General features: G+C 37.8%; 2 protein-coding genes across 5 annotated transcripts; one reads left to right on the top strand and one right to left on the bottom strand.

The window, feature by feature from the left end:
- Positions 1-706: 706 nt before the first annotated feature.
- Positions 707-22,326, bottom strand: LOC117569262 (E3 ubiquitin-protein ligase HECW2). Of its 4 annotated transcripts, XM_034250366.2 has the most exons (5): positions 21,659-22,326; positions 18,754-21,596; positions 16,467-16,633; positions 5,060-5,248; positions 707-2,945 (listed from the first exon to the last, which is right to left on the bottom strand). In XM_034250366.2, the coding sequence occupies exons 1-5, from the start codon at positions 22,008-22,010 to the stop codon at positions 1,871-1,873; spliced, it is 4,626 nt and encodes a 1,541-aa protein (XP_034106257.1). In that variant the 5' UTR covers positions 22,011-22,326; the 3' UTR covers positions 707-1,870. The 4 variants fall into 4 exon arrangements, with proteins under 4 accessions (XP_034106257.1, XP_034106273.1, XP_051864763.1 ...); XM_034250382.2 differs by lacking the exons at positions 16,467-16,633; positions 18,754-21,596; positions 21,659-22,326 and adding an exon at positions 12,178-12,896; XM_052008803.1 differs by lacking the exons at positions 16,467-16,633; positions 18,754-21,596; positions 21,659-22,326 and adding an exon at positions 9,797-9,985.
- Positions 22,327-22,860: 534 nt separating this feature from the next.
- On the top strand, positions 22,861-27,253 carry LOC117568347 (pickpocket protein 28). Its single transcript, XM_034248941.2, has 2 exons — positions 22,861-23,887; positions 26,144-27,253. The coding sequence occupies exons 1-2, from the start codon at positions 22,946-22,948 to the stop codon at positions 26,897-26,899; spliced, it is 1,698 nt and encodes a 565-aa protein (XP_034104832.1). The 5' UTR covers positions 22,861-22,945; the 3' UTR covers positions 26,900-27,253.
- The last annotated feature ends 69 nt before the right edge of the window (positions 27,254-27,322 follow it).

Genomic DNA, 27,322 nt, shown 5'->3' with positions numbered 1-27,322 from the left:
TGAAGCAGCCGCGAATGTCGAAAAAGTTGAAAGTCAGCAGATGAAATACCAGGCGAACATAAATCAGCAACAAGCAGAAATACAGCAAGTCACTTGCTTATTTTATGGCCACAACTTTCGCACCTGAAAGTATGCTACAACAAATTTAATATATTGCAGTTTTCATTGCTTATTACGCCAACGAACCATAGATGGCGCTACTAAGCAGCTTGTGATGAAGCTATGAATTGCAATTGAATTTATATAGCTAGTGCTTGTCTTAAATCAGTTTGTCTTTATGAAAGCGGTCCTTGCGAGAAAGGACATACCGATCGTCCTTAACATATCCGAAATACATTAGATTTTTTAAATTTTTGGTTTTTTTTTCTAGGATTGCAAATATTATCTCTATCGATCGGCATTAAAAAAATTTGGGTTTATCTAAGAATAAAACACAATCGTTTAGCTTTTGAAGTAAAAGGCTCACATTTATTAATTGTTTTATTATAGTTAATTTATTCAATAAATACACGCACATTAATAATTCAATAAAACATTCTCATTTATCAATATACATAGTTCAAAAAAGCGTTTCTCTATATATCTTTCTTGCATTAGCCTTCACGCTATCTCTGTTTCGTTCATTCTGTCCGTCTTTGTCTTTGTCTATGTCTTTTCATTTCATTCTTGCTTAACTAATGCAAAACTACATGTAAACAAATCACCATTTAGTAGTTGCTGTCGATCATAAAATTTGTCTTCATTTTCGATTTGGTATTCTTTTTTTTTTGTATTTTTTTTGTTGTTTTGTTCATTGTTAGCTATTATATTTAAATAATTTGTATTTTTTCATATATATATATATTTGTAGATGTATATATATATATAATTAAATAAGTTTTCGTATGCGCCGGAAAAACCAATAAAGCCAAAGCAACGCACTGGACCAATTCGTGTTTTGCATTTTCAATCAATTCGTATTCGTAATGTATATATAATATACTACTAATCCGATCTGCATGAATGTGCATATACATATATGAATATACATATATATGCACATTGATGTAGATGCAAATACATACATATATTCGGGCACTGTAAATTTTAAAACAATTTACTTAATGTAGTATTAGTTGTAAGTATTAGTTTTAGTTCTCAAATACAACTAAGTAATATTACGTATTTTCCATTATGTTCTAGAACCAAAATGGAATGCATCTAAAGAGGTTTTTCATTTTCTTTTTCGTTATAAGGCTAAGATATTACAAGCTATTTAAGTATTGGCGTAGAATTTTTCAAAAGGTTTTTTCCTTGCGTTTTCATTTGTTAGTTTTTTTTTTTTTCATTTTTTTTGTAGTAATTTTTATGACAGTTTTTGGTTTTCAAAGATTTCGAGTCGAGTTCAAAGTTCCTTCAGGCAGTTAAGAAATAACAAAAAAAAAAAAAGAAGAAGTTAATTATAATAATAAGAATAGAAAATAGCAAAGCTGTTGAAAGCTTTCATTTAAGTAATGCACTTGAACGTGTCAAGTCCGAGTCTTGGGTTCGTCCTTAAATGCTATTTGGGGACTGCAGTTTTGTCATTGGTTCAATGTGTGGATAGAGAGAGATAGTGAGAGAGAGAGTCTTATGTCTAATGACTGCGATGTGCGACGCTTTCTGAGGTAACGACGATAATGTTAAGGACCAGGCAAAATGCCAGCCACAAAAAAAAATGTGGTAAATTAAATATAAAGTGTGTAAACAGTCGATTGAGCTGGCCAGGAAGATGAAGCTGTTGCTGCTGCTGTTGCTAATACATGTCTTACTACGGTAATAATAATAAAATAAAATACAAATTCAGCTGGCAACAAAAAAAATATCACGCATACGCCGGTTCGACGCCTCTCTACTCAATGCCAAAGGTGTTCGTCTCCTCGACGGCCAGCAGCAGCTTCTCGTAGAGCAACTCGGGCGTGGGATACGGCGGCAGATCCAGACGATTGAAGCACGTATGAGCCCGAGGCAAGGCATTCGGTTTGCCCCACTTCTCGATGCAGAAGCGTCGCGGTCCCGTCGATCCACGCAACGCCGAGAAACCCTCATAGGGTATGCTCGAGGTGCCCGTGACGAACTGCAGCAGACGCAGTCGCTGCTCGTTGCTGAAGCGTTCGATCACCTGCCAGAACCAGACAATCACCTGATGGTTGTCATGATAACCCGATCGATACTCGGTGTTCAGTCGCCAATCGTTGGTGTCGATCTCAGCGGTGCCCGCAATCACCAACTCAAGTTCGCGGGCATCAAAGACAGAGACAAGCCTGGCATCGACCACTTCGTAGAAGCCCCGGACCAACGACTCGGTTTGCTCCTGGACGCCACGCTCCAGACGCCACTTGATCATCCGCTCGAGATACTCCTTTTTGTTCTTCTCATTCACAATCACATTCTTGCCACCCGGCTTCAGTTCACGCTCCACAACGCGACCGAGCAGCTCCTCGGTGACACAGAAAGTGAGTCCGAGATCGATGCCGGTGCCAATGTCATTGTCGCGTATCCATTGCAACGACTGATGGAACTCATTGTCCAGCGACTCGAGATCACTCAGCGCCACCGGCAGACGCAACAGCGCCTTGTAAAAGGGTCGCGTGAAGAACGCATCCAGCAGATATTGATGCACCAGCGCCAAACCCAGCACACGACCGCTGAAGCGAAACCAATCGTGGCAATTGTCCACGAAGGCCGACAGCGGCGACACTTGCACCGTGTACGTATCGTTGGCCGAGTACTCGAACAGTCCGTAGTAGGGATTGAAGAGTTCCCGCGACAGCAGAAAGAAGAACTCACGCGAAGGTCCGCCGTAATCAAGTCCCTCCTCGGTGTCCCAAAGAACGGCCAAGCGACCGCGTTGAAGATCTTTTTTATTCGCTGACATGATGCGACGAAAGGCGTCCTCCAGCAAATGACTGCGACGTATGTGTAATCTGTGGAGAGGGGAGAAAATATATTATAAATGTGTCTCTATTTTAATAATATATTATATTTATTGCTCAAATACAAGAATTTTAGTTTAAAATTGTTGAAACTTGATCATTAACATTTAAGAAAACAAGTAAGAAAGCTGCAGTCGAGTGTACTCGACTGTGAGATACCCGCTACCCATTTTGAATAAAAGAAATATATTTTGCGGTATTTTTCTCAAAATATACTGTTTATACTGCAAAAATACTAAAAATATACCAAATGGTATATTTGGTATATCGATATATTACCGCATTCAAAATATACCATAGACGGCACAATGTACCAGATTGTCGGCCAAAGCAACTCAGAACCTAGTAAGTAGGCGTTTTTGCCCATACAAAAGTATTTCTTTAATAACTTCGACAACTTTTATCTGATCGCAACCAAATTTTCAGGAATTATATCTACTATAGTAATTATTGTATATACCAAAATTCGCAACTCTAAAATTACGCTTGTTATTCGATTTTTTGATTTTCGGGGGCGGAAGTGGGCGTGGCAAAAATTTGAAACAAACTTGATCTGCGTGAAAGCATAACAAATGCTGTCGAAAAAAAAATATAGCTCTATATCTTATAGTCTCTGAGATCTAGGTGTTCATACGGACGGACGGACGGACAGACGGACATGGCTATATCGTCTCGGCTGTTGACGCTGTTCAAGAATATATATACTTTATGGGGTCGGAGATGCCTCCTTCTACCTGTTACATACATTTCCTGCCGGCACAAAGTTATAATACCCTTCTACCCTATGGGTAGCGGGTATAAATATGTACTTTATACTTAATTATACTTTAATATACTTAATTATACTTTAATTATGAATAATTTCATTTCATGTAAAAGATTAAGGTTTATCAATTTTAGACTACAGTCATTAGGTTTGAGCAAGAAATATAAAACACAAAAATAATATTACTTACTACTAAAAAAAAAATGAAAGAAAATTATAAATACATAATTAACGATTATATTACTCAATAAAAACAAAATGATAAGTACAACATTAAGGTTTTTAAGGTATTAGAAATAATAACAAAATAAAACAAAATGATAAATAAAAATTAAGGATTATATAACAAATAATAACAAAATAAAAGAAGATATGACATAAAAAGTAAATACATAAATTTCTATAATAAAAAATCGAATTTTGTGATACTTTTGAAAAGGATATAAAAAATAATTGACGTAAGCTTTAAACTTAATTGAAACTACCGACTTATTTTCAGCGATGAAATAAAAATTATAAAGAAACATAAAATATAAATCTTTAAAAATCTTTAAATAAAAATTAAATATATGGAATAAGTATAAATTAATAATCATTAATTTTCAATGTATAAAATAGTAAATCTTTTTTTAAAATTATTTTTTAAATGTTTTAAATAAAATATCTTCAAAAACTTGTTATTTTTAAGATAAAAAATGTGTTTTAAGATTTACTTTTGCTTAAAAAATTAGTAATTATAAATTTTTAACATTTTTTTTCAATGTATCAAATAGTGATTACTTTTTTTTTAATATTTTGTAAATGTTACGAAACATAAAAAAATATCTTTTAAGATTTACTTTATTTCAAAAAATTAAAAATTATTAATTTTTAAAATCTGTTTTAAATGTTCAAAATAGAGTTTTTTAAAATTACTTTTAAATGTTTTCAATAAAGTACTTTAAACAACTTGTTGCTTTTAAGCAAAAATAAAATTAAGCAAAAATAAAATTTAAAACACAATCAAACACATAAAAAAAAAAGATAACCTTTTTTTAATTTTAAAGAAAATCTGTAAACTATGAATCACATAAACAACATAAAATAAAAAAAAATATACATAAAATAAACAAACTTTAACTATAACAACATTAACGATACAGATAGATAGTTAAAGTATTATTATTTTTTTTAAATGAAAAGAAAACCTATTCAAATATAGACTTTAAGACCATGAACGATATAGATACATAAAATATAATGATTTTAGGTGTTACTTAGTTCGTGGTCAGTCTGAGAGTTTGACTTGATTTTATATATGAATATATGTATATAGTAGTATATCACAATTGGTACTCACTTGAGCTTATGCGGCCCCTGACCGTAGCCCTTGGACTCGAGTTTTCGATAGAAGCTGCGCAGCTTGGCCTCAAAGTCGCGTCTGAATGGAGGCGGCGCCCTTTGCGGCATCCGTGAACTGAGCACCGGCGATCCTTGGGGACTTCGCTCTTCAATAGGAACATAGCTCATGATCTCCTGCTCGAACAGACTGCAAAGAGAGAGAGAGAGAGAGAGAAAGAGAGAGAAAGGGTAAGCACAATTTGATTACAAGCTGTCAAAAAGTGGTCGCCAACTCATATCGCGCAACTCGTCGTCGATGTCGACGTCGTTGTGTTGCCTCGTAACTCATGCGCTGACGTCAGGCATATTAATCATTGGCCAATGCTCAATGGCTGTCGAACTGCTTGCAATTGATTGCTTTGCTGTCTCTCTGTTGCTCGCTAAGCTGACAACTCACTAATGAGCCATATTAACTACAACAACTACAACTACAACTACAACTACAAAACTGCACAAACAACAGCTGTTTGGCAGGTGCAACAGATCGCAGTTGACTCCACCAAAAAAAATGTTGGGTTTATCAAAACATAAGCATACCCTACACAATATTTGTTGATGGAAGGAGATGCATTTGATTTTTATAAAATATGTAAATAGCATTAAAGTAAATTGAAGTTGAATTGAAGTTTGAAAAGATAAAGTTATATTATTGTAATAATCTTAGTTTAAATTTAATAGAAAACAAACTCAGAAACCATAACAAAAAATAAAAATACTAACATCGTACTAAAATACTGACAATATAGAGTTTACGAAACTATTGTAAAGACCCTAAAAAGTTATACATTTACAAATTATCTTATTTCTCACTAAAGTCATTTGAAAATTTCTAATGCTATTTTCTCTAAATATAACATAAATAGTTAGTATTCAAAAAATACTGAAAACTAAGAAATACTTCTTCCATAAACCTATATTTCCCCACAAAGTGTTTTGTTAAAAATTATCTTATTTCTGACTAAAGTCTTTTTTAAATTTTCAATGACTTCTCTAAATATAACATAAATAGTTAGTATTCAAAAAATACTAAGAAAATCGAAGAAATACTATTTCTTTAAACTTATATTTCCCTAAGAAAGTTCTATGTTAAATATTATCCTATTTATGACTAAGTCTTTTTAAAAATTTCCAATCCTGACTTCTCTAAATATAAACATAAACAGTTAGTATTCAAAAAATACTAAGGAAATCAAAAAAATACTAATTCCATAAACCTATATTTCCCCACAAAGTGTTTTGTTAAAAATTATCATATTTAAATTTTCAATAACTTCTCTAAATATAACATAAATAGTTAGTATTCAAGAAATAAATATAAACATAAACAGTTAGTATTCAAAAAATACTGAACAAATCAAAGAAATACTACTTCATGTAAATCGCTAACAGCAAATAAAATTGTTTATGCTAAAATTTGCAGGGTATTTTTAACTTGTTAGAGACCTAAGCAAAAAAAAGAAGAGATACTCTTTGCATTAGTCAAAGCTATTTAAATACACATCGCACATACTATATTTAGTATATTTGCTAGACAAAGTAGCGCCATAAATATTGTTATCGATAACGATTTCAGTTTGGCATTGATTGTAGTTAAAAATAAATAGAAATTTATTAAAAATGTGACACGAAACTTAAATGAAATTAGTTGACAATATGATATGAAGCTTGATCGCAGCCTACTACTTGCAACTTTTGATAACAACAACGATAACGATGTGGATCAAGGTGTGAATTAACTGCTATATATAATATAGAGCACGAGCATAGATTTCGGCTTTTTCTATTGTGACAACATTTTGAAGAATTAGTAAATGTTTGTTTAAGTACATTTTGAAAATTTAAAATTGGAAGACAATTAGTTAAGTTAAGACCTCTAGAATGTTATCAACACTTTTCACATATCACGAAAAGTGCAACGTGCTTTTGAAAATTGAAAACGTGACACATTAAATAAAATAAATTGGATCATATATCCGCTAAATGGTAGTTTAATCAGCAAATACAAAAATAAATTAGGAGTGCTATCGTTTTTCTTCTGTTGTCAATTTCCATATTCAATTCTAAGTTCAGTATTATTTCCTATTCATTTTTCTGTTTTCAATTATCGCATTCAATTCCAGCTTATTTATTTGCCCCTTCTTTCCGAGTGCATTAAGTATAACCCACTCAACAAAGTGCAGCCTTGATTTTCCATTTTGTTCGACAAAAAAAAGACGGGGGAAAAAAAGACACGGACAGGCGGAAGAATTTGAAGCAGAGACCGCAACAGACCTTGGGGGCGAGACTTTTCCGATGTCGATAATCGTTGATCGCTGATCGTTGATCGCTGATATTTATCGCTCCGATATCTGACAAATGAAATATTCTAATTGCTGATTCATAATTTGTTTTGAGCTCTCGTTTTTTTTTTTTTTTGTTTATATTTCGCGCTTACTTTTTGACCTTCAACTTGAATTTGAAAATTGGTCAATTAATAACGCAAATTATGGCGATCGGCGGCACGCTGTGGTCAAAAGGGCGGAGTGGGCAAAGAGGTAGGCGAGGGGCGAAGGGCAAGGGGCGTGTCCGTGCAGTAGTGACAACAGTTTTGGAGTGCAATTAACGCCTCTTTCGCAGCGCGCACGGAAATGACTAATTTACGTATATATAGAATAGATATATATTTATTAAGCCCAACGCTCGATAAAAAAAGAGTAAATTTGGCAACAAACGCACAACAACAACGAATGGAAACTGATCGGCAAATATAATGTGGAGCTGTGTGTCAAATTACTTTCAAAATTGAGCCGAGCTTACAAGTTATTAGCGATTATTAGCCACACACAGGAAATTGCAATTAACTTGAATTAAAAGAGAAAAAAAAACAAAAAAGAAAAAAAAAGACGCGTGCGACTTTTGTCACCCACAAGTGGTGAGAGTGGTGAAAAGGGGTGAAAAGTGGTGGATTCGTTATTACGTTCAGTGTTGCCAGTTTAGCTTATTATAAGCTAGTTCTAGCATATTTGAAAATAGAAAAGCTTCTAAAATATGCATCTAGCTTATAGCTTGAAATATAGCTTATTTTAAAATGCATCTTACATATTCTAGTTTTAAATGTATTTGCGACATAAAAGGTTTGTTCTGTAAGAAAAATATGCATGCTTGTTCTTTTCTTGCCGATGGTTATGTGCATTTCGTATGATCGTGAATTTATTTCTAATTAATAGTGTCATCGAAGAACGATCTTCTGAAGTGTTACCACTAATCGTTTGGAGTTGTGAAATTAAATAAAGCGTTTGTTAAAATGCCAAAAGAGATATATGTACATATGTATGTATGTATAAACAAATTTTTCACAGCATTGAAGAAACATATGTTAGCAATAGGCAGTAATAAGACATTTAATAAGATTTTTCTTCAATCATACAGAAAACTATTATAAATCCATCACCTTTGAATTGGTGTTTTTTTCTTTTGGAAACTGTCGCAATGGAAATTTTAAGACCTAATCATAAATATAGCCCCAAAGATTTTTGCAACCCACATAAAAACATAATGAGGTTTAATGTTTTCTCTCATTTGGGTGTAGGTTATTTTTCTGCATTATTTTTTTTTTTTAATTTGGCTTATTCTAGCTTGTTTTTATTCAAAAATCTAGCTTATACGGGTGCTGAGAACATGGCAACACTGGTAACGTTTGTTGTTGTTGTTGGTGTTGCTCATCCTCTGCCGCAGCTGCTTCTTCTTCTTCTTCTATTCTGGTTCGCAGCAGTTTAGAGTGCAATTTGAACAGCAATGGGTCGCGTTATATTTATTTTTGGGTGCGGTTCAATTCAATTAACCGAGATCTTCATTGAAAATTCCAGTTAACAAAAATAAAATAAAACAAGCAAGCAATGAATAACCCCTCAAAGTATGTCAGAGTCGGGCTTATTACAAATACAAATACGTATTTATATTCAGTCAGATTTAACCCCAGCTCAACTCAAGTCTTATCGATACGGGGCTATTGAACCGTTAGTGAAATCACATTACTTTCTAAGTTTTGTTTTTTTTTTTCATTTTATCTGAAACTAACTGCCACATGCCGGATGCATAACATATGCAGTATATAGTATATTATGTTAAGTACTATATATCAGAGAAACATTACAAAGTATAAAGCAAAAGGGTTCGATAAGAACTTCAATTCTAACAGGTCTCCACAAGTTTTCTAGTTCATGGCTTATCTTAAGTTCAGAGACTGCGAATGTAACATTTAATATCGAAGGCAGTTGAGATAACTTATTTGTCTTGGGAATAATAATTACAAAAATAAATCTGTTTATTTCAAAAATTTGAATTGAAAGTTACTCAATGATAAGCACATATATTTTTTTTATTAGAAAATACTTTTTGTTTACTTTTAGAAAACTGTGAATATAATCGGGGAATAAGTTAAATTACTCAACTTTATTTACAGTGGGATATCATTTAACATGCTCAGCAAAAGAAATAATTTTCAGTTCCGTTTTAGAGTCTGCGACTGACACCGGACAAATTTGTTTATTGGCATTGCCATTCTCTACAAAGTATTCACAAACTTTAGCTCTAATTTCATGGCAGAAAGTTTTCAGTTTCCACTGTGCTTGCAAAGAAAACAAAATTCCTGAAATACTGCCGATGATGGACAAAAAACTTGATAATGGACAAACAAAACTTGACTCACTTGGCCCACATGGTGTTGTAGGTGTAGCTGAACTTGGAAAAGAGTCCCATGGTGATGTTGTTGTTGCTGTTGTGGCAACCCTGGCAGGCGGCCCTTCTAATGGATTCTCAATTAGCACAGTGTAAAATTCAATTTAACCAACCAAATAAATGTAGAAATGGAAAAGCCGACAAAACAATATGTGCAGCTAGACGAAATATAAAACCTTATAGCGAAGGCAGCCAAGCGACTGATTTGCTTTTCGGTCCAAATGGGCGCTACGAGCTGTAAGGCAGCGTAGGTGTTGCAGTAACCCCCATGCAGTCAGTGTTAGCGTAAGAGCGAGAGAGATAGCAACAGAGAGAGTGTTGGAAAGAGGGAGCGAAGAACGATAGCGTTGATAAGCAGCACGATAAAACGCAAGCGTTGTTGGCTATTACGAATTTAATAACAAACCGATGTCGCAACTTCTATAAAAAAAAGAGAAGAGAGACTAAGTGCGTGCAACAGGGAGGGGGGGGAGAGGGGGTTCAGAGTTTTGGGGGTGGGTAATCCGGCAACAGGCTATTTCAACAGTTGATCGATTGTCATCGATTTCGAATGTGTGGCAACAACTAAAACAACAACAGCAAGTGCCTCGATAAGCAGCACACAACAAATTTTACATTGTTGTGTCGTAATTTGAGTAAAATAAAAACACCACTCGAGTTCTTTTTTCTAAAACTATTTCATTGGCATCACCTCCTCATGTTGCAACAAAACATCATCTCCACTTCACAGCTTGACATTCCTTTAACCCGAAACCCTGGGAGCCAAACTAGAATCCAAATCTATATGTGTATGTGTGTATGTATGTGTTCTAAGCAATCCGTCGTTCTGTCCGTCCGCGCATTCCATGCAAATTTCTGGCTTCCGCTGCCAAGTTGCATTGCAATTTGAAAACTGCATCAGGAGCAGAAAAGAAAACCCAGCATTTTGGATGAGACTGATAATGACGCAGCATTGAATGAAATGTGCTTTTCTAGCATTATTGTGGGAAGTGATTCATTATATATGTATGTGTATATTGAGGATGAATCCGATTATAGTAAACAAGTGCCATGCGTGAAATCTGATATCTCAGGATGTAGCTCCACAAAGTACGCAATTTAGAAGCACAGCAAATAAACAAACAACCTAAAGAGGAAGAGTGAAAGACTTCTATAGCTTTTTACAGCTTCTCAATAAATGTTCCGTTTTTGCAAATTGAATTTAGTTTTAAAAAAACATAAACAAGAAAGCTTTTCTCAAATCTAACTGAACAGCAAATATACTAAATTATTTAATTTTGATCACATATTTATTTTATTGGTTATAAATAACGATAAATAAAATAAACAAACAATAGATTTATTTTATCGGTTATAAATAACGATAAATAAAATAAATAAACAATAGATCAATAATAAATAGAAACTAATATTGTTTACAAACTTATTTTTGTCGATTAATAAAATAATTAATCAATAGTGAAATAATCTATAAAAACAATACATAATCAATAGCACAAAATTGATTATTGAATAGAATGATAAATAAACAAAAATTGGTAAATATTCAATTTAAAATATGTAGTTAAATAGTTAGAATTATCAATTGGTAAAATTGACAATTATGTGGAAAGTATTTAAAACATTTTTAAATGCTATTTTAGGCAACAATTATTTATATGTAGTAAAATTTGTTGATTATGATAATTTATCACAAATATGTCGAAACTCTAATCGATAAAGATTTATAAGTTAGTAATTAGCTCAAAATGTGGAAATATTCATTTTTGTGTTTCCTTAAATTTGACATTTTAAAAAATTTCAAAGATTTTCAAAGATAAAAAGTTTGAAAACGAAATGTAATTAAAATTATTCAAATTCTGAATTATCTTTAAATTTATTACGCCAAATGTAGTCGCTATTTAGTTTGAATTTTTTCAAAAGTATTGTATTCATTATGAATTAGTCAAAGCAAAACAGTAAACAGCATTGTAATTTATGAAAATTGGCAATTAAGTATGTTTAGAGTTTGTAAACATTTTCAAATAGTATTTCAGAACAATTTATTACACGAAAAAGGGCGGAAGACAAAAGATGTATTTTAGTATTTAGTAATAACTCTTGAGTTACTCATAGCTACCAGTATATCTGGTATTTTTCAATATACTAGTTTTAATCTTTATGTCGCTGTTGCAGTATTTCACATATGCAAGTAATTTACACGCTTTTTAGTCATCGTTAAATAATCGTGCATATTTGTTGACACATAAACCGCACAGCGCGAGAGAGAGAGAGAGAGATAGAGAGAGCGAAACAGAATGGGGGAGATGGAAAGAATGAGAATGGAAGGGGAAGTTTTTGTTGTTGTTTCTCTTCACTTACACAGCCCAAACGATGTAGGCAGCCTTCGAAAGGAAGCCCATGTTGTTGTTGTAGTATTAGCACTAATTCTTCTTGTTGTAATCTAGTTTAAGTTGTTGTTGTTGTTGCTGTTTGGTGCCCAAAGCCTTGAGCACTGAATGGTTAACCATGCCGTTGATAATTTTCAGAATTCTTTATCAAACTCACTTCACAAATTTATGACAAAAACGACATCAACAAAAAACAAAAAACGAAAAAAAAGAGTGGCAGTTGATTTTGTATTTAATTGCACATTAAATATTTATTTTAGCATCAATTATTGATGTTTTGCAAGGCGCGCGTTGCACTAAAAATGCTTCTAGTGTTTATGTTCTTTAGGGTGTTTTTTTTATTTTTGTTTCTTGTGAATTTCAATTTCTATTTATTTAACGACGAGTTTTAAAGAGACGCGCGCGAAATTTGTCGACTGGAGAATGACCTCGGAGTGTAAATAAATGCGAGTTGTAGTATTATTAATACTTCTATTATAGAGTTGAAAGCTTTATTAGCCAGCTGATCGGGTCGGGTCGCATTAGATCGGATCGGATCGGATCGAACGTAACTACTTAAGTCGGACAGCGGCGCACACAGAATGGACGCGTTTGTCTAGCGCCCAACCGATAAATATGAAATTCGAATTGGAAATGGAAATGGCAACAACAAGAACATGAACCACCACAGCAACAACAACAACAACATCAACGAAATAAAACAACACCGAACGCAGAACACACAAAACACTAAACACTAAAGAAAATTATTTAATTGTAAATTTGTTTCTGTTTTCATTATTTCGCTCACTCACTCGCTCGCTCGCTTCGCATTCGGATTCGCTTTCGGTTTCGGTTTCTGTTTCGGTTTTCGGCTGACCGGCCGAAGTGCAGCCGAAGCGAAGCGATCAAACGAACTCTTGCCGAACTTCAAATTCTGAATTCGAATTCTGCTGCGCGGCTGCGACTGCCTCAACCTCAAGAACCCCAAACGGACGTCGCACAGTGGGTCACAGTTGTGCAAACAAATTCGAAAAGTCGAAATGCATTGAAGTTATCACTTTGCTATGCTAAATTAAAGCACAGACAACTTTTTTTGAGCTTTAATTGTTATTATATTAAAATCACAATATTTCAATTGTGTGGTGGAGACATGTTGTGGAAATTGTAAAATATTTTGAAAGTTCAAAGAAAAGCAAAAGGAACAAATTAGTGAACATTGATGTGGTATTCAAAACTTTTGAGTATAAATGAAATTTCCTTTTGGCTGGTCCCTCCACATTGAAACTAAATGTCTCTTACAACAAAAAGAAAAGAAAAAAACTATACCAAACTCTACAGAAAAATCGTATACTTAGAGAAATGTCTAGCTAATAGAGGTGTTTGCTTCACATTTTAAATAAAACAATTACACTGTATTACACTCCATCAACACGAAATATGTCTGCCTTATAAATTTGCCATGGCAGTGAAATGAATAATTTATAATTATCACTTGAACCACTGTTCATTGACAAATCAAGCGAGGGGGAGGGCGGAGCAGAAGGAGAGTGTGAGGGGCGAAGGAAATGAACTGCTGAAACTGAGTCATTTAGTTGGGCTGCACTTTTGATTACATCGACGAAGGGCTGTGCATGAGACGACAACGTCAACGTCGACGTCGACGTCAACAGCGACTGCGACGCGAGGCGAGGCGAGGCGACGACGCAACCGAAGCCGAGTGTTATTATTGTGGCGTTGGTCATGGTTATAGGCTGTGGCTCATCAGCTGCCAGTCGGCTGACTGAGCGAATAACGGACGGAGCAAGGCGGGGCGGGGCGGTGTCTGGGTGCGCCATGCACTTAGCACGCCCAAATGCAGCAGCAACAACAACAACAATAACAGTAATGCAAAGAAGCAGAACAGTAGCGTCCACTGTGCACTACGACGCATGCGCAGCCCCAAAACGCGAGACCGAGAATGAGAGAGAGACCGACCCAATGAACTGTAAACCAAGCGAGACGAGAACAACTAACCCCAGGCAGAGGGAGTCAGCAAAGATTCGCCTTCAATGGGTCAAATAACAAACACAAATAGCCCCAAACAGAAGCATAAAAAACCCGATGCTTGTCAACGCTTCAGTTGTGTCAAAAACGAAAAAAAATAACAAAAAATGCTAGAGAATAATCATTGTGATCATCATCATGATGAAGTAGATGACGTAGATGTAGATGTTTTGTGGCTGCCACACCCCCTCAATATCAAAAGCAAGCTTAGCTGCAGCTGTAGCCAAGATCGGCCAATAAATTATGGTTTATTGGCAAATTGAAATTTGGGTTAAATTGTCCCCAATCAGTTTCGTTTCGATTCGTTTTTTTTTTGAGGATTAGGCTGGCGACTTTTAGTGCCCCTTTTTTTTGCTTGCTTTTTGACACTCGCCTTTGTGTGGGCGTGGTCGCACTCTAGAGTCGAGAGTGAAGAAGCTAACACGTTTATAAATTATTGGAATACCGCTAATGATTGCTAAACATCTGCGACAAGCTAAAGGTATTTCTGAGTCGGTTTGTAATTAGGTTCGTTGTTTAGAAAGGAATTTAAGTTAAATGCTAAATGACAGTGTAAACTCCCTCAGCAAAAACTCCCTAAGCCGGACACTTCTTCTAAAGCGAAGAAAAAGAAATTTTCTCTGTAATATGAATTAATCATCGATAAATCTCTGAGGGAATTGAATCATATTGTTTGAATTAACAATGAAAGATTAAGAGGACAATAAGATCGATAGCATGTTATCGATAACAAAGTTAAATCCTCAAAAATTGTATTTGAAACTCGTTCAAAACTAAAAATTTTGTTAATAACGAATTCAATTATTACGTTAAATTATTAATCATGAAAAACTGGAAGAAATGACTGTATAAATTCGACTGACAAATATGTTGAATGGGATGTTATCGACAATAAATGCAAATCATCTACACATTCGATAATATAAATTAAAAACTATTCTATATTTTAAACAAGGTATATTCATTATAATTCGAACTATAAAAATGATATAGTAATGAATTTATATTGAATGTCTTTCCTAAACGATTAATTTCAGATATTAATTATTGAGTAAAACAAATATTAAAAAAATAATGATTATCTATTATACAAATTTCTAACGCTCAAATAAAACTTGAATATTTTATATGAATTGTTCACACAAACGGAATTATTTTGATGTGATTCTAGAGCTATGCTTCAAAACCTTAAACAAAAAATAAAATAAAATTTTCGGATCCTAATTTTAATGATACCTAAAAAATTTCTTAGTTTTAGCTTCTACATTAACAAGAAATATCTGAGCTTTCTACAGGTTTTCGGCGCAATCGCAACCAATTGAATTGGAGAATAATCTTGTTTGATTTGGTTTGTCAACTAAATTGATTTGTCATGAGAAACCGATTAAGTTTATTAAACGAAATTGCAACTGTTGCCAAATTTGGCAAAAGAGAGCAAAAGCAAAAGAGACAGAGAGACCTTAGTCATAGAATTGTTGTCAATTAGCAGAGCATTTACTTCCAGCACGTCATCATTGAGTTGGAGTGCTGTAAAACACTGTGGGACTGTCCACTCCCACGGCGAGCGCTGCCAACTTGCATTTGCCGGTGCGCCTCTTTGGGACGCAATCAAGCGGCATAATTTGTCTAATTGAATGCAATTAAATCGCTCGATAGTCGATCGCCGAATGCCGATCGGCGATCAATGCTCCGACTAATCTTAATCTTTCGACAAGTTGTTTGGGTTATTGTATTCAGAGATTAAGGTCACCGAAATGCATGTGAATATTTCCTCAATATTTGTGGTTAGAGTGTAAACGAGTACCGACGACGAGGCAATTATAAACAATAAGTAAATAAACGAACGATACGATACGATACGATCCCATTCGATTCAATTTGAAGAGAAGGAGGTTTTCCAAAACCAATTTGTTGTCGATGCCTATTAACCTTGTTTGGCAAATGAGTTAACAGCAGCAAGCGCAGCCTTCAAAGCCATTTTCAATTGCAATTAACACACATGCGGGCACACACAGAGAGTAACCAACTAACTAAGTAACCAACTAACTAACTGCAATGCGGTGCACTGAAGCAGGACCAACAACAACACCTCAAGAACCATTGCACCATCAACGAATGGCATCAATTTATGCCAAAACCTTTGCCAAGTGCATGACTCGGACTTGAAATTAAATTGCATTCAGTCTGTCTGTCTAATCGGAATCGGAATCAATTGCAATTGAAATTGTGACTCACCTGAGCAGTATGGTCAGCTGTAGGTCGTGACCCAGACGCTCCAATGCCGGAACACCTTCCACCCTCAGTATGTTGATCTTTTCGCGCAGCGATCGCGACACTGTGTGCTGTCCTTGTCGCTCTCGCAGTATCTCCAGTATATTCGGTTGTCGCAGAAAGGCAATAACCTGGAAAATGAAAAAAGAATTGTTTATTAATGAGGATTAAGTTAATAATTATTAAATATTTACTAGATTTTGCCAGTCAAATTCATAATTAACAATTGTTATTTAATTAGGAATTCGAGTAACAATATCTCATCATTTAAAACTATTCTAAATCTTAAATCTATAAAATCGAATAACATTCGAAATTAATTAAGAATACGAGTAGTAAATCATCAAAGAGCTATTCTAAATCTCAAATTAAAATATTATAACTCAAAATTCATTAAAATAGAATTCAAAATATAATTAGTTAATACTCAATACTCAATTTTTATATATTATATCTATAGTATAAGAAATAATATTTGATATCAACCTTTTCTTTTACAAATGTACAAAAAAAGCAACAAATTTGAATCTTTTAGTTAAAAAAATGAAAAAATTTAAACTTGTTGATTTTTTTAATGTATTTCTCAAAGAAGTAATATTATGATATTAATTCGCTTAAAGGCCACATTGCATTTAGTGGCAAGAATTTGGTTGACTGCATTTCTTTGCCAATTATAAAAAACTAAACACTTAAAAAAAAAACTCTTGCTTTACTTAATACTGGCGATCTATGACAACTTTATATTTTTTTAGCTGATCAAGTTTGGCACATATTGAAACTAATATTTGCTTTACCAATAACAATTTTCTTTTTCAAAAATTAATATATCTAATTTTCTGTATTTATAATTGAAAGCTGAGAACTGCATATGACTCAATAAACTACGTGTGACATATTTAATTTGTCGTCAAACCGTTACAATTAAGCATTGTACATTAAGTAGTTATTGCTTAGAATTCAATGACCATGTACCAATTAAAATATTTCAATGATTTGTCAAATATTTAGCAAGTGATTGCTTATGCTAATCATAAAGCGTGTTAAATATTTAACTGTCAGCTGTGTTTTAGCTAAATTTGATATCAAAAAGATCCTTAATTAGCTATTAGAGTTTACTTTTGAATATTTACTTTAATTTTTCTTTAGAATGTTTAATTATGTAATGCAATTTGAGTCAATTTAAATGCAGTTTAGTTTAATATATCGCTCGATTGTTAGTGCGATCTGTTCGATTTTCTCAGAAATATTTATAAACAAGTAAGAAAGTTGCAGTCGAGTGTGCTCGACAGTGAGATACCCGCCACCAATTTTGAATAAAAGCAATATATTTTGTGGTATTATTCTCAAAATATACCAAAAATACTACAAAAATACTAAAAATATACCAAATGGTATGTTTGGTATATCGATATAGTACCGCATTCAAAATATACCATAGACGGCACAATATAACAGATTATCAGCCAAAGCAAGTAAGACCCCTAGTAAGTAGGCGTTTTTGCCCATACAAAAGTATTTCTTTAATAACTTCGACAATTTTTATCTGATCGCAACCAAATTTTCAGGAATCATAACTAATGTAGTTATTATTATATATACCAAAACTCTAGCTTTAAAATTACGCTTGTTATTCGTTTTTTTGATTTTCGGGGGCGGAAGTGGGCGTGGCAATTTGAAACAAACTTGATCTGCGTGCAAACATAACAAATGCTGTCGAAAAAAATTATAGCTCTATCTCTTATAGTCTCTGAGATCTAGGTGTTCATACGAACAGACGGACAGACACACAGACGGACAGACAGACAGACGGACAGACGGACATGGCTATATCGTCTCGGCTGTTGACGCTGTTCAAGAATATATATACTTTATAGGGTCGGAGATGCCTCCTTCTACCTGTTACATACATTTCCTGCCGGCACAAAGTTATAATACCCTTCTACCCTATGGGTTGCGGGTATAAAATATTTGTACAAGTTTTATCTAATAAAATTAAAGTCACTTTATCTGCAAGTTTGTGTACTAAATTTTGATCTAAAACTAATTTTCAATATTACCAACTAAAGCACTTTAACTGAACGATTAGTTTACTAAATATTTAGCTGCCAGTTAGAACGGAATAATAACTACTATTCAAAATGTTCACTTGCTCATTTTAACACATTCTAAAGCGAACTCTAATCGCTAGAGATAGAATGATAAAATGTTTTCCCTCTCTCTCTCTCTCTCTCTATTTTTCTTGCTCACTCACCTTTTCGTTGTAGGCAATGGGCACATCCTCATACCCCGCTGCTGTGGCCCCGCTGAGGCTGCCACTCGCATTGCTGCTGGAGCTACAACTCGGACCGCCTCCTCCCGCCGCTCCGCCCAGGCTCAAGGCACACGCAATGGCTGCGGCCGTGGTGCAATTGTGGGCGGCGGCAGCGGCAGCTGAGACATTGCTGCGGCAGGGGCGTGGCGGTGGCAAAGGCGGCACACCCGAAATGGAGGCAGCAGCGATGACGCTGCTGCTGCTGCCGGCTGTGGAGCCACTTGGGGTGGAATTAATGTGGCCACTGGTGGCGGACAAACAATTGCCATCCACCAGATCTGGTTGTGGCATAAACTGTTGTTGTTGTTGCTGCTGCTGTTGCTGCTGACGATGGCGGACGACACGGGGACAATCAACAGGCAGGCGTGGATCCATGAACGACGTTTTCCGATGCTGATGATCGATGAAGAACTGTTTGCCCGTCTGATCCATTTTCGTTTCCCAGCACGAAGGCAACTCGCGCGTCAACTGGGCAAAAGTGTTGACCAAGGCAACCAAATCCTTGTTGTACTGATACCGCTGAAAGCACTGCGGATCCCGACGTATACGCATCACCATGTGCTTCAGCGCCGCGTTGCGATTGTAGATGGCCAAGGCGGCCTCATTGGTGTGCAGCAGCGAATAGAAGTCCGGACGACACAACATCAACACCGCCGGATGTATGGCAAGCTGTGTGGCTGTTGCTCCCGCTGTTGCTGTCGACGATGCTGCCGCTGCTCCCGGTCCTGCTCCCACTGCAGTTGCTCCTAAAGCGGCACTAGCTCCAGCACCAGCTGCCACAACCGCCGCCGCTGTCGAGGAGGATTGCGCCCGAGATAAACTGTAGAGCTGCGCATTGTCCGCCGGCTGCAGCGACGACAAACGATTCTCGTTGGTGATGGTGCGTCGTATGGACTGATAGCGACGATCCAGCTGCTGGCGATGATGTTGCTCTCGCCCCGCCACCGGCACCGCCGTTGTACTCGGTCCGGGGCGTTGCCATGATGTGGTGCGTGTCGTGTGATCAATGTAAAAGATGCGACCATGACTGTCCATGCGTGCCTCCCACGCTGGTGGCAACGGCTCTGCCACGCCCCCAGCTGCTGCTGCCGCCGCGGCACCAGCGTGCTCCAAGCTGCCCGCTGCTGTGCCAGCTGCTCCTGCGGCTGCCGCTGCTGCTGCTGCCGCCGCTGCTGCAGCTGCTGCTGCATTGCGTTCGGGTATCGAGGGCAGTCGAGTGCTGCTTATGTGCAGCATTTCATTGTTGTCCACGGCTGCGGCAGCGGCGACAGCATCGGCCTCGCTCAACGCTGCCGCATTGGCAGTGACCGCTTGCAGACGCGCATGACGACGTGCATGATGCGTTGGCGTTGGTGGGCAAATCAAACCAACACCGGCTGCCGATGCTCCAGCTCCAGCAGCTCCTCCTCCTCCTCCGCCGCCACCAACACGCTTCAGCAGCCGTTGCTGCGGTCGCTGTGCATGAAAACTGGGCGTGCCTGGCGCCGGCGGCGTCTGTGGCAGCGGCAACACTCCAGCTCCAGCTCCACCAGCCGCAGCAGCTCCTCCAGCTGCCTCCAGGCCGCCCACGCCACGCCCACGTGTGGGTGAATGCTGCTCGGGACTCAAGCTCAAATCCAACGGCGATGCACTGCGCGTGGAGCAGCCCGAGGGCGGACTACGCTGACGCTTCGGTGACAGCAGGAGACGCGGTGAATGCTCCTCGCCATTGCCAACTGCAGCGCCAGATGCTTTGCCATTGGACAGGGCGCGTGTGAGCGGACGATGCTGTCGCAAATAGGGAAAATGATGGGCGGCCAAAGCGTTGCCTCCGTTGCTGTCGCTGGGCAAGCTGCTGCTGCTGTTGTTGGTGCTGTGATTGTGCTGCTCCTGCAGCGGAAATGTGGGCGGAAATTCGTAGGTCATGTGGGCAGCTGGCACTTTCTGTGTGCTAATCGTATTGATGTAGCTATCGGGGCCAATCTTCTTCTGCAGCAGCGGCTTGAAGCGCATCGGCGGTGGACTTGCTTCAGCGGCATTGTTGCTGCCATTCGCATGCTGATGATTGGGATTGGGAAAACGCAGCGGTGAGCTGTTGTTGCTGCTGCTGCTGTTGCTGTACCCGCTGGCCACATCGTCATCGGTGTCGAGTATATCGAACTTGAACACATCGCCCTGCAGCTTAAACTCGCGGCCCAACACACGCGGCGGCCAAGAACGCTCCAGCGGACGATGCGCTGTCGGTTGACGCAAATGTTGCTGCTGCTGCTGGTGTTGTTGTTGTTGCTGTTGCTGTGGCGTTGGTTTGTGGTGTCGCTGCTGCAGCGCTGCCGCTGCGCCCAACAAACTCTCCACAGCGGCCGCCTCCTCATCCACATCGTCGTCGTCGTCCACATGCACATCAATGTTGTCCTGCTGCTGCTGCTGATGCTCGTCGGGCAACTGTTGCTGCTCCTCGGCCATGCTCAGGTTGTCGACCATTTCGGCGGGCACCGTTTCAAAGCATTCGCGTGCCACCCACAGATTGAAGCTGTCGCCATTGGCGGTCGCAACTGTTTTGGGTTTGCGCTTGCCACCATTTTGAGGCGACAGTGTCCAGGATTTGCGTCGTGCGCCGCCGCCAACGCTGCAGCTGCCATCGCTGCCAATGCTGCCGTTGCAGGAGCTCGACGGCGACAGCGTTGATCCCGCTGCTCCAGCTATGGCTGTCGATGCGCCAGCTGTCTCGCAGGATTTTGTTGAGAGCAACGCTTGATGCGGTCGCGGCAGTGCATCTTTAATAGGCAAGCTTGCACTGACTGTGGCTGGAAATAATTTAATTAGCTTCGACATGTTTGAAAACACCAAGCGACCCAGCGAGACTTACCCGCCTCGTTGTTGTCCACTGCGCGCGCAGCTTCATCAATGGCAATTTGTGGGCTCTCGTCACAACAAATATTTACTCTGACGTCACTGCCGCTGGCCAAAGTCAACGAACTTTGGAATGCCGTTTCAAGCTCATCACTTTCATTGCCATTGCGCGCCTCATAGTAAGCATCCTCCTTGGCATCATCCTGCTGCTCTTCTGTTTCGTCCTCCTCCTCCTCCTCTTCTTCGTCATCGTCGTCGTCTTCATCATCATCAGCATTGCGTTGTGCTGTTGTTGTTGTTGCTGCTGCTGCTGTTGTCACTTGGTTGTCGTGCTCAGCATCCGTTGGTCTCTCAGTTGGAGTTTCCATCCTGCTGCTGCTGCTGCTGCGGCTGCTGCTTACCCCGCCCCAAAAACTGGTGCTGCTCTACTTTTTTATAGATTTTCTGTTTCGCATAATATTGGCTCTGCTGCTACTGCTGCTGCTGCTGTCGTCTCTTCTTGGACTGCGCTGCTGCTGCTTCTGCTGCTGCTGCGTTGTTTCTCTTCTTGCTATCGATAATTTCGTATGCTGCAGAAAACAGCTGTTCAATGGACCCACATTATTAACCAGCACTGTACAATTTGCACAACAACAACAACCACACGGTTGCCCTCATTTTCACAACATCACTGTATGAAGAAAAAAAGCCAAGCAAAATGTAAACAACAGTATGACCAGCAATCAATAAACTGTGTGCCCAGTCAAATGCGCTCTGCGTAACAGCAAAAATACCACAAAATACTGCCACAAATACGAATTTTAAGCACAGCGCGGGCGAAAATAACTAGGAAATAAATATACGGAAATGCAAAAACAATATATACATAATTACACTTCTATTAAATGTAAATAAAAATCACAGAAATTATATCGAAACACTTAAATTCCAAATGTGCGCAGTAATTTGCCATTAACTATGATAGTATTTTATGGACAAATGAAAAATACGCCAAATTTTATGGACAAATGAAAAATACGCCAAATATAAAAATACTACTAAAAGTAACTGCGCGCCAAACTAATTTGTGAAAAAAAACGTTAAGAAAAATACGAAAATAAGTTACAATAATTTATAAACTATGCGCATTAATCATTAATTTGTTTGGTACTTCAAATGTGTTTGCACACGGTACCTGGTTAAATGAAAAGTAGAGCAAAGCGCAACTGCAAAATTGCGGTAAATTCTCTAGACACATTTCAGTGGGCGACTTTGAGTTGGCAGAGTTGATGTTTTCGTGTAGTTTTCTCATTTTTGTTGTGAAATGTTGGGTCGCCGCCAGAGTTATGAAATGGAAACGGACATGGAGAGCAACAATAAGATGTGCATCGATTTGACAGCGAAAAAGTCGCAAAATTCGATCGCCAAAGGATTGACATTAACATATCGCGATTATTGCCAACACACCTCGATACATGGAGTGCAATATCTTGGTGAAAAAGAGCGACCGATCAAGGAACGTGTCTTCTGGCTGGTCGTATTTGTGGTATCCATCTATTGTTGTGCCCGCTTGATCAACAGCGCCTACACCAAATGGGATGCAACACCGGTGATTGTGAGTTTCGCTGAGCGTTCGACGCCCGTTTGGAATATTCCCTTTCCCGCCGTCACCATTTGTTCGGAGACGAAACGAGTGCTGAAGAAGAGCGGCGATCACAATTCGTATGCCAATCTATATAATCAATTTACGGCCGCCATGCATGCCACACGCATCTTTAAGCCAGAGAATATTACGGCCAAGGAAATGGAAGAATTTCGCACATTGTTGCATGTCTGTAACACGAAAATCCTGCAACAGGATACACCCTTAATACCGGGCGAAGAATTCGATTATTTTGAGGTACTTGATCGCATGTTGCCGCCCTTCGAACGCTATTTCTTCTACTGCCGATGGCTGAGTCGCTACAACGAGTGCGACAAATACTTTCACAAAACACTCACCGAGGAGGGAATTTGCTATACGTTCAATGGTCTGCCTCCCACGGAGATTTATCGCGAGAACACGTATCAGTATCATCGCAGTGCTGCTGAGAATTTCACCCAGTCGTCGTGGAGCCTGGAGACGGGCTACGATGCCAGCAGCGATGTGGAAACATTTCCAGCTCGTGTCCTCAGCGCTGGCGCAAGATCGGGCATATTCATGGCACTGCAGAGCTTCAAGCAGGAGGTGGACTATGCGTGTCGTGGCCCCGTGCAGGGATTCAAGGTAGGAATCGATATATTGGGAGCTTATATAAATAAACAAGTAAGAAAGCTACAGTCGAGTGTACTCGACTGTGAGATACCCGCTACCCATTTTGAATAAAAGCAATATATTTTGCGGTATTATTCTCAAAATATACCAATTATACTACAAAAATACTATAAATATACCAAATAGTATATTTGGTATATCGTTATCGTACCGCATTTAAAATATACCATAGGCGGCTCAATAAACCAGATTATCAGCCAAAGCAACTAAGACCCCTAGTAAGTAGGCGTTTTTGCCCATACAAAAGTATTTCCTTAATAACTTCGACAATTTTTATCTGATCGCAACCAAATTTTCAGGAATAATAACTACTGTAGTTATTATTATATATACCAAAACTCTAGCTTCAAAATTACGCTTTTTATTCGATTTTTTTGATTTGCGGGGGCGGAAGTGGGCGTGGCAAAAATTTGAAACAAACTTGATCTGCGTGCAAATATAACAAATGCTGTCGAAAAAAATTATATCTCTATCTCTTATAGTCTCTGAGATCTAGGTGTTCATACGGACGGACGGACAGACACACAGACGGACATGGCTATATCGTCTCGGCTGTTGACCCTGATCAAAAATATATATACTTTATAGGGTCGGAGATGCCTCGTTCTACCTGTTACATACATTTCCTGTCGGCACAAAGTTATAATACCCTTCTACCCTATGGGTAGCGGGTATAAAAAAAAATTATAAACTTTTCTATACTTTACTATATTAATAATACTATATATATACATATATACCATCCCCAATTGCGTAGTTAACAATTTGAGAATCCCCAAGCAGTGATGCATATTTCATAACAGAATTTTCCCCTCACAAATTGTAGTTTGTATATTTTATATTTTCGCTCGTTTATTTCAAATTTCAATTGTCTAGTAAACTCTCAACACTTCTCAAGCTTGTTAACCTAAAATGTGGCTATTAAACAAAGCTATATGATTTCAAAGCTAACGTAAACGATCAATAGAAAATGTTCCGATTGTCGGTGGAAAATTTCTCCTAAATTTTAAAAACTTTCGAAGCTTATTTATTATATTAAATCTAGTATTAAATACTACATTTAATGCTAGAGAAAAGAAAGTACTAGATGTTGGGGCCTTCGACCCGTTAAGCTTATTTATTTGCAATATTTTCTAATAATTTATATAGACAAAAAAAACCCCCAGTTTAATGATCTTAACTGCCTCATTAGAGAGAACTGTGGAAACGTGCTTATTTCACGCAATGAAATGTTATGAACTTTTGTAAAATGTTAAAGTTCAAAATAACCGCAAAATAAATTTGCTAAAATTTCAACTTATGTTAACTAAATTTTGAGATTAATTGCGCCATATTTTCTGACAAGGCAATAAAACACATTTTTACTGTATTGAATATAAAGAAAATTTAACAAAAATATTAATAGAAAATTTCTACTTTAATTATACCCGCCACCCATAGGGTAGAAGGGTATTATAACTTTGTGCCGACAGGAAATGTATGTAACAGGTAGAAGGAAGCATTTCCGACCCCATAAAGTATATATATTCTTGATCAGCGTCAACAGCCGAGACGATCTAGCCATGTCCGTCTGTCCGTCCGTCCGTCTGTCCGTCCGTCCGTCTGTCCGTATGAACACCTAGCTCTCAGAGACTATAAGAGATAGAGCTATAATTTTTTTCGACAACATTTGTTATGTTTGCACGCAGATCAAGTTTGTTTCAAATTTTTGCCACGCCCCCTTCCGCCCTCGCAAATCAAAAAAATTGAATAACAAGCGTAATTTTAAAGCTAGAGTTACGAATTTTGGTATATACAATAACAACTATAGTAGTTATGATTCCCAAAAATTTGGTTCAGATAAAAATTGTCGAAGTTATTAAAGAAATACTTTTGTATGGGCAAAAACGCCTACTTACTAGGGGTCTTAGTTGCTTTGGCTGATAATCTGTTATATTGTGTCGTCTATGGTATATTTTGAATGCGGTACTATATCGATATACCAAATATACCATTTGGTATTTTTTTGATATTTATTATAGTATATTTGTTATATTTTGAGAAATATACCGCAATATATATTGCTTTTATTCAAAATGGGTAGCGGTTGTCTCACAGTCGAGTACACTCAACTGTAACTTTCTTACTTGTTTTAAAGTATTGTTATAACATTTTTGTTATGTGTATATTTCTGAAACGTTATTTAAAGTATGAATTTTTTTTTTTAAGGTCCTGTTGCATGCCCCCGATGATGTGCCGCAGGTGTCGAAACAATTTGTGCGCATTCCGATGGGTCGCGAGGTGCTGATTGCGGTCAAACCGAATATGATAACGACATCGACGGGCATTGCCGAATATCATCCGCAGCGACGTCAATGCTTTCTGAGTCACGAGCGTTTGTTGCGCTTCTTCAAGATCTACTCCGAGTCCAATTGCCAGCTGGAGTGTCTGGCGAATTTCACGCTCAGCAAATGCGGTTGCGTCAAGTTCTCGATGCCACGAAGCCTCGAGATGCCCGTCTGCGGTGAGGAGAAGATCCATTGCTATGAACGTGCCGAACGCGATCAGTTGGTCCATGAGTTTCAAAGGGTTCGCTTCCTAAATGGAGGCGACACTGAGGAGCCACAAAGTGGGGCACAATCCGCTTGCAATTGTCTGCCCGCGTGCACATCGTTGGTGTACAACACGGAAATCTCGCAGGCCAACTTTGATCTGGAGGAGATGCTGGCCGCCGAGGGCGATACGGAATTTATGCGCGAATATCCGGGATCACAGATGTCGCGTCTGTCGATCTACTTTAAGCAGAGTCAGTTTATCACCTCGAAGCGTTCCGAGTTGTATGGCATCACGGACTTTTTGGCCAATTGCGGCGGCATCTTTGGCCTCTTTATGGGTTTCTCCATACTGAGCTTGGTTGAGCTATTGTATCACTTTACATTGCGTTTCGGTGCCAATCTGAAACATTTGTTCAAAGTGAATTTATAATTCAGTCTTCATTCATTGGCTGTTCCTTCGCAACTTGAATGTTGCGCACGGCAAACAGCTTGAATTTTCCACACTCTTTTTATACATTTATTGCTAATTTTAAGCTTATTATTTGTTAATTTGAATTGTTATGGAAATGTCAATTTAAAACACGTTCAATTTCCCGCTTTCGTTATGTAATTTAAGTCTTCGAAAGTTTGTTTTATTTTTTGTTGTATTTTTTTTAACAAATATATTTACTCGCAATTGTTTATTTAAATTTAACCGTCTGTTGTATTTTGTTCCATCTGGCAACCTTATTGTTGACAATCGTCTATCGATAGCGATAACCATAAATATTCAGGCTGTAATTTGAATCAATAAAATACTGCATATATTTTTTATTTGAATTAATGCAATGTATTTAAAAAAAAAAATTATATG

The sequence above is a fragment of the Drosophila albomicans genome, chromosome X (genome assembly GCF_009650485.2).
Source record: "Drosophila albomicans strain 15112-1751.03 chromosome X, ASM965048v2, whole genome shotgun sequence".
NCBI lineage: Eukaryota > Metazoa > Arthropoda > Insecta > Diptera > Drosophilidae > Drosophila > Drosophila albomicans.
Note: the sequence above shows the minus strand (reverse complement) of the source record. Positions and strands in the feature narration are given on the sequence as shown.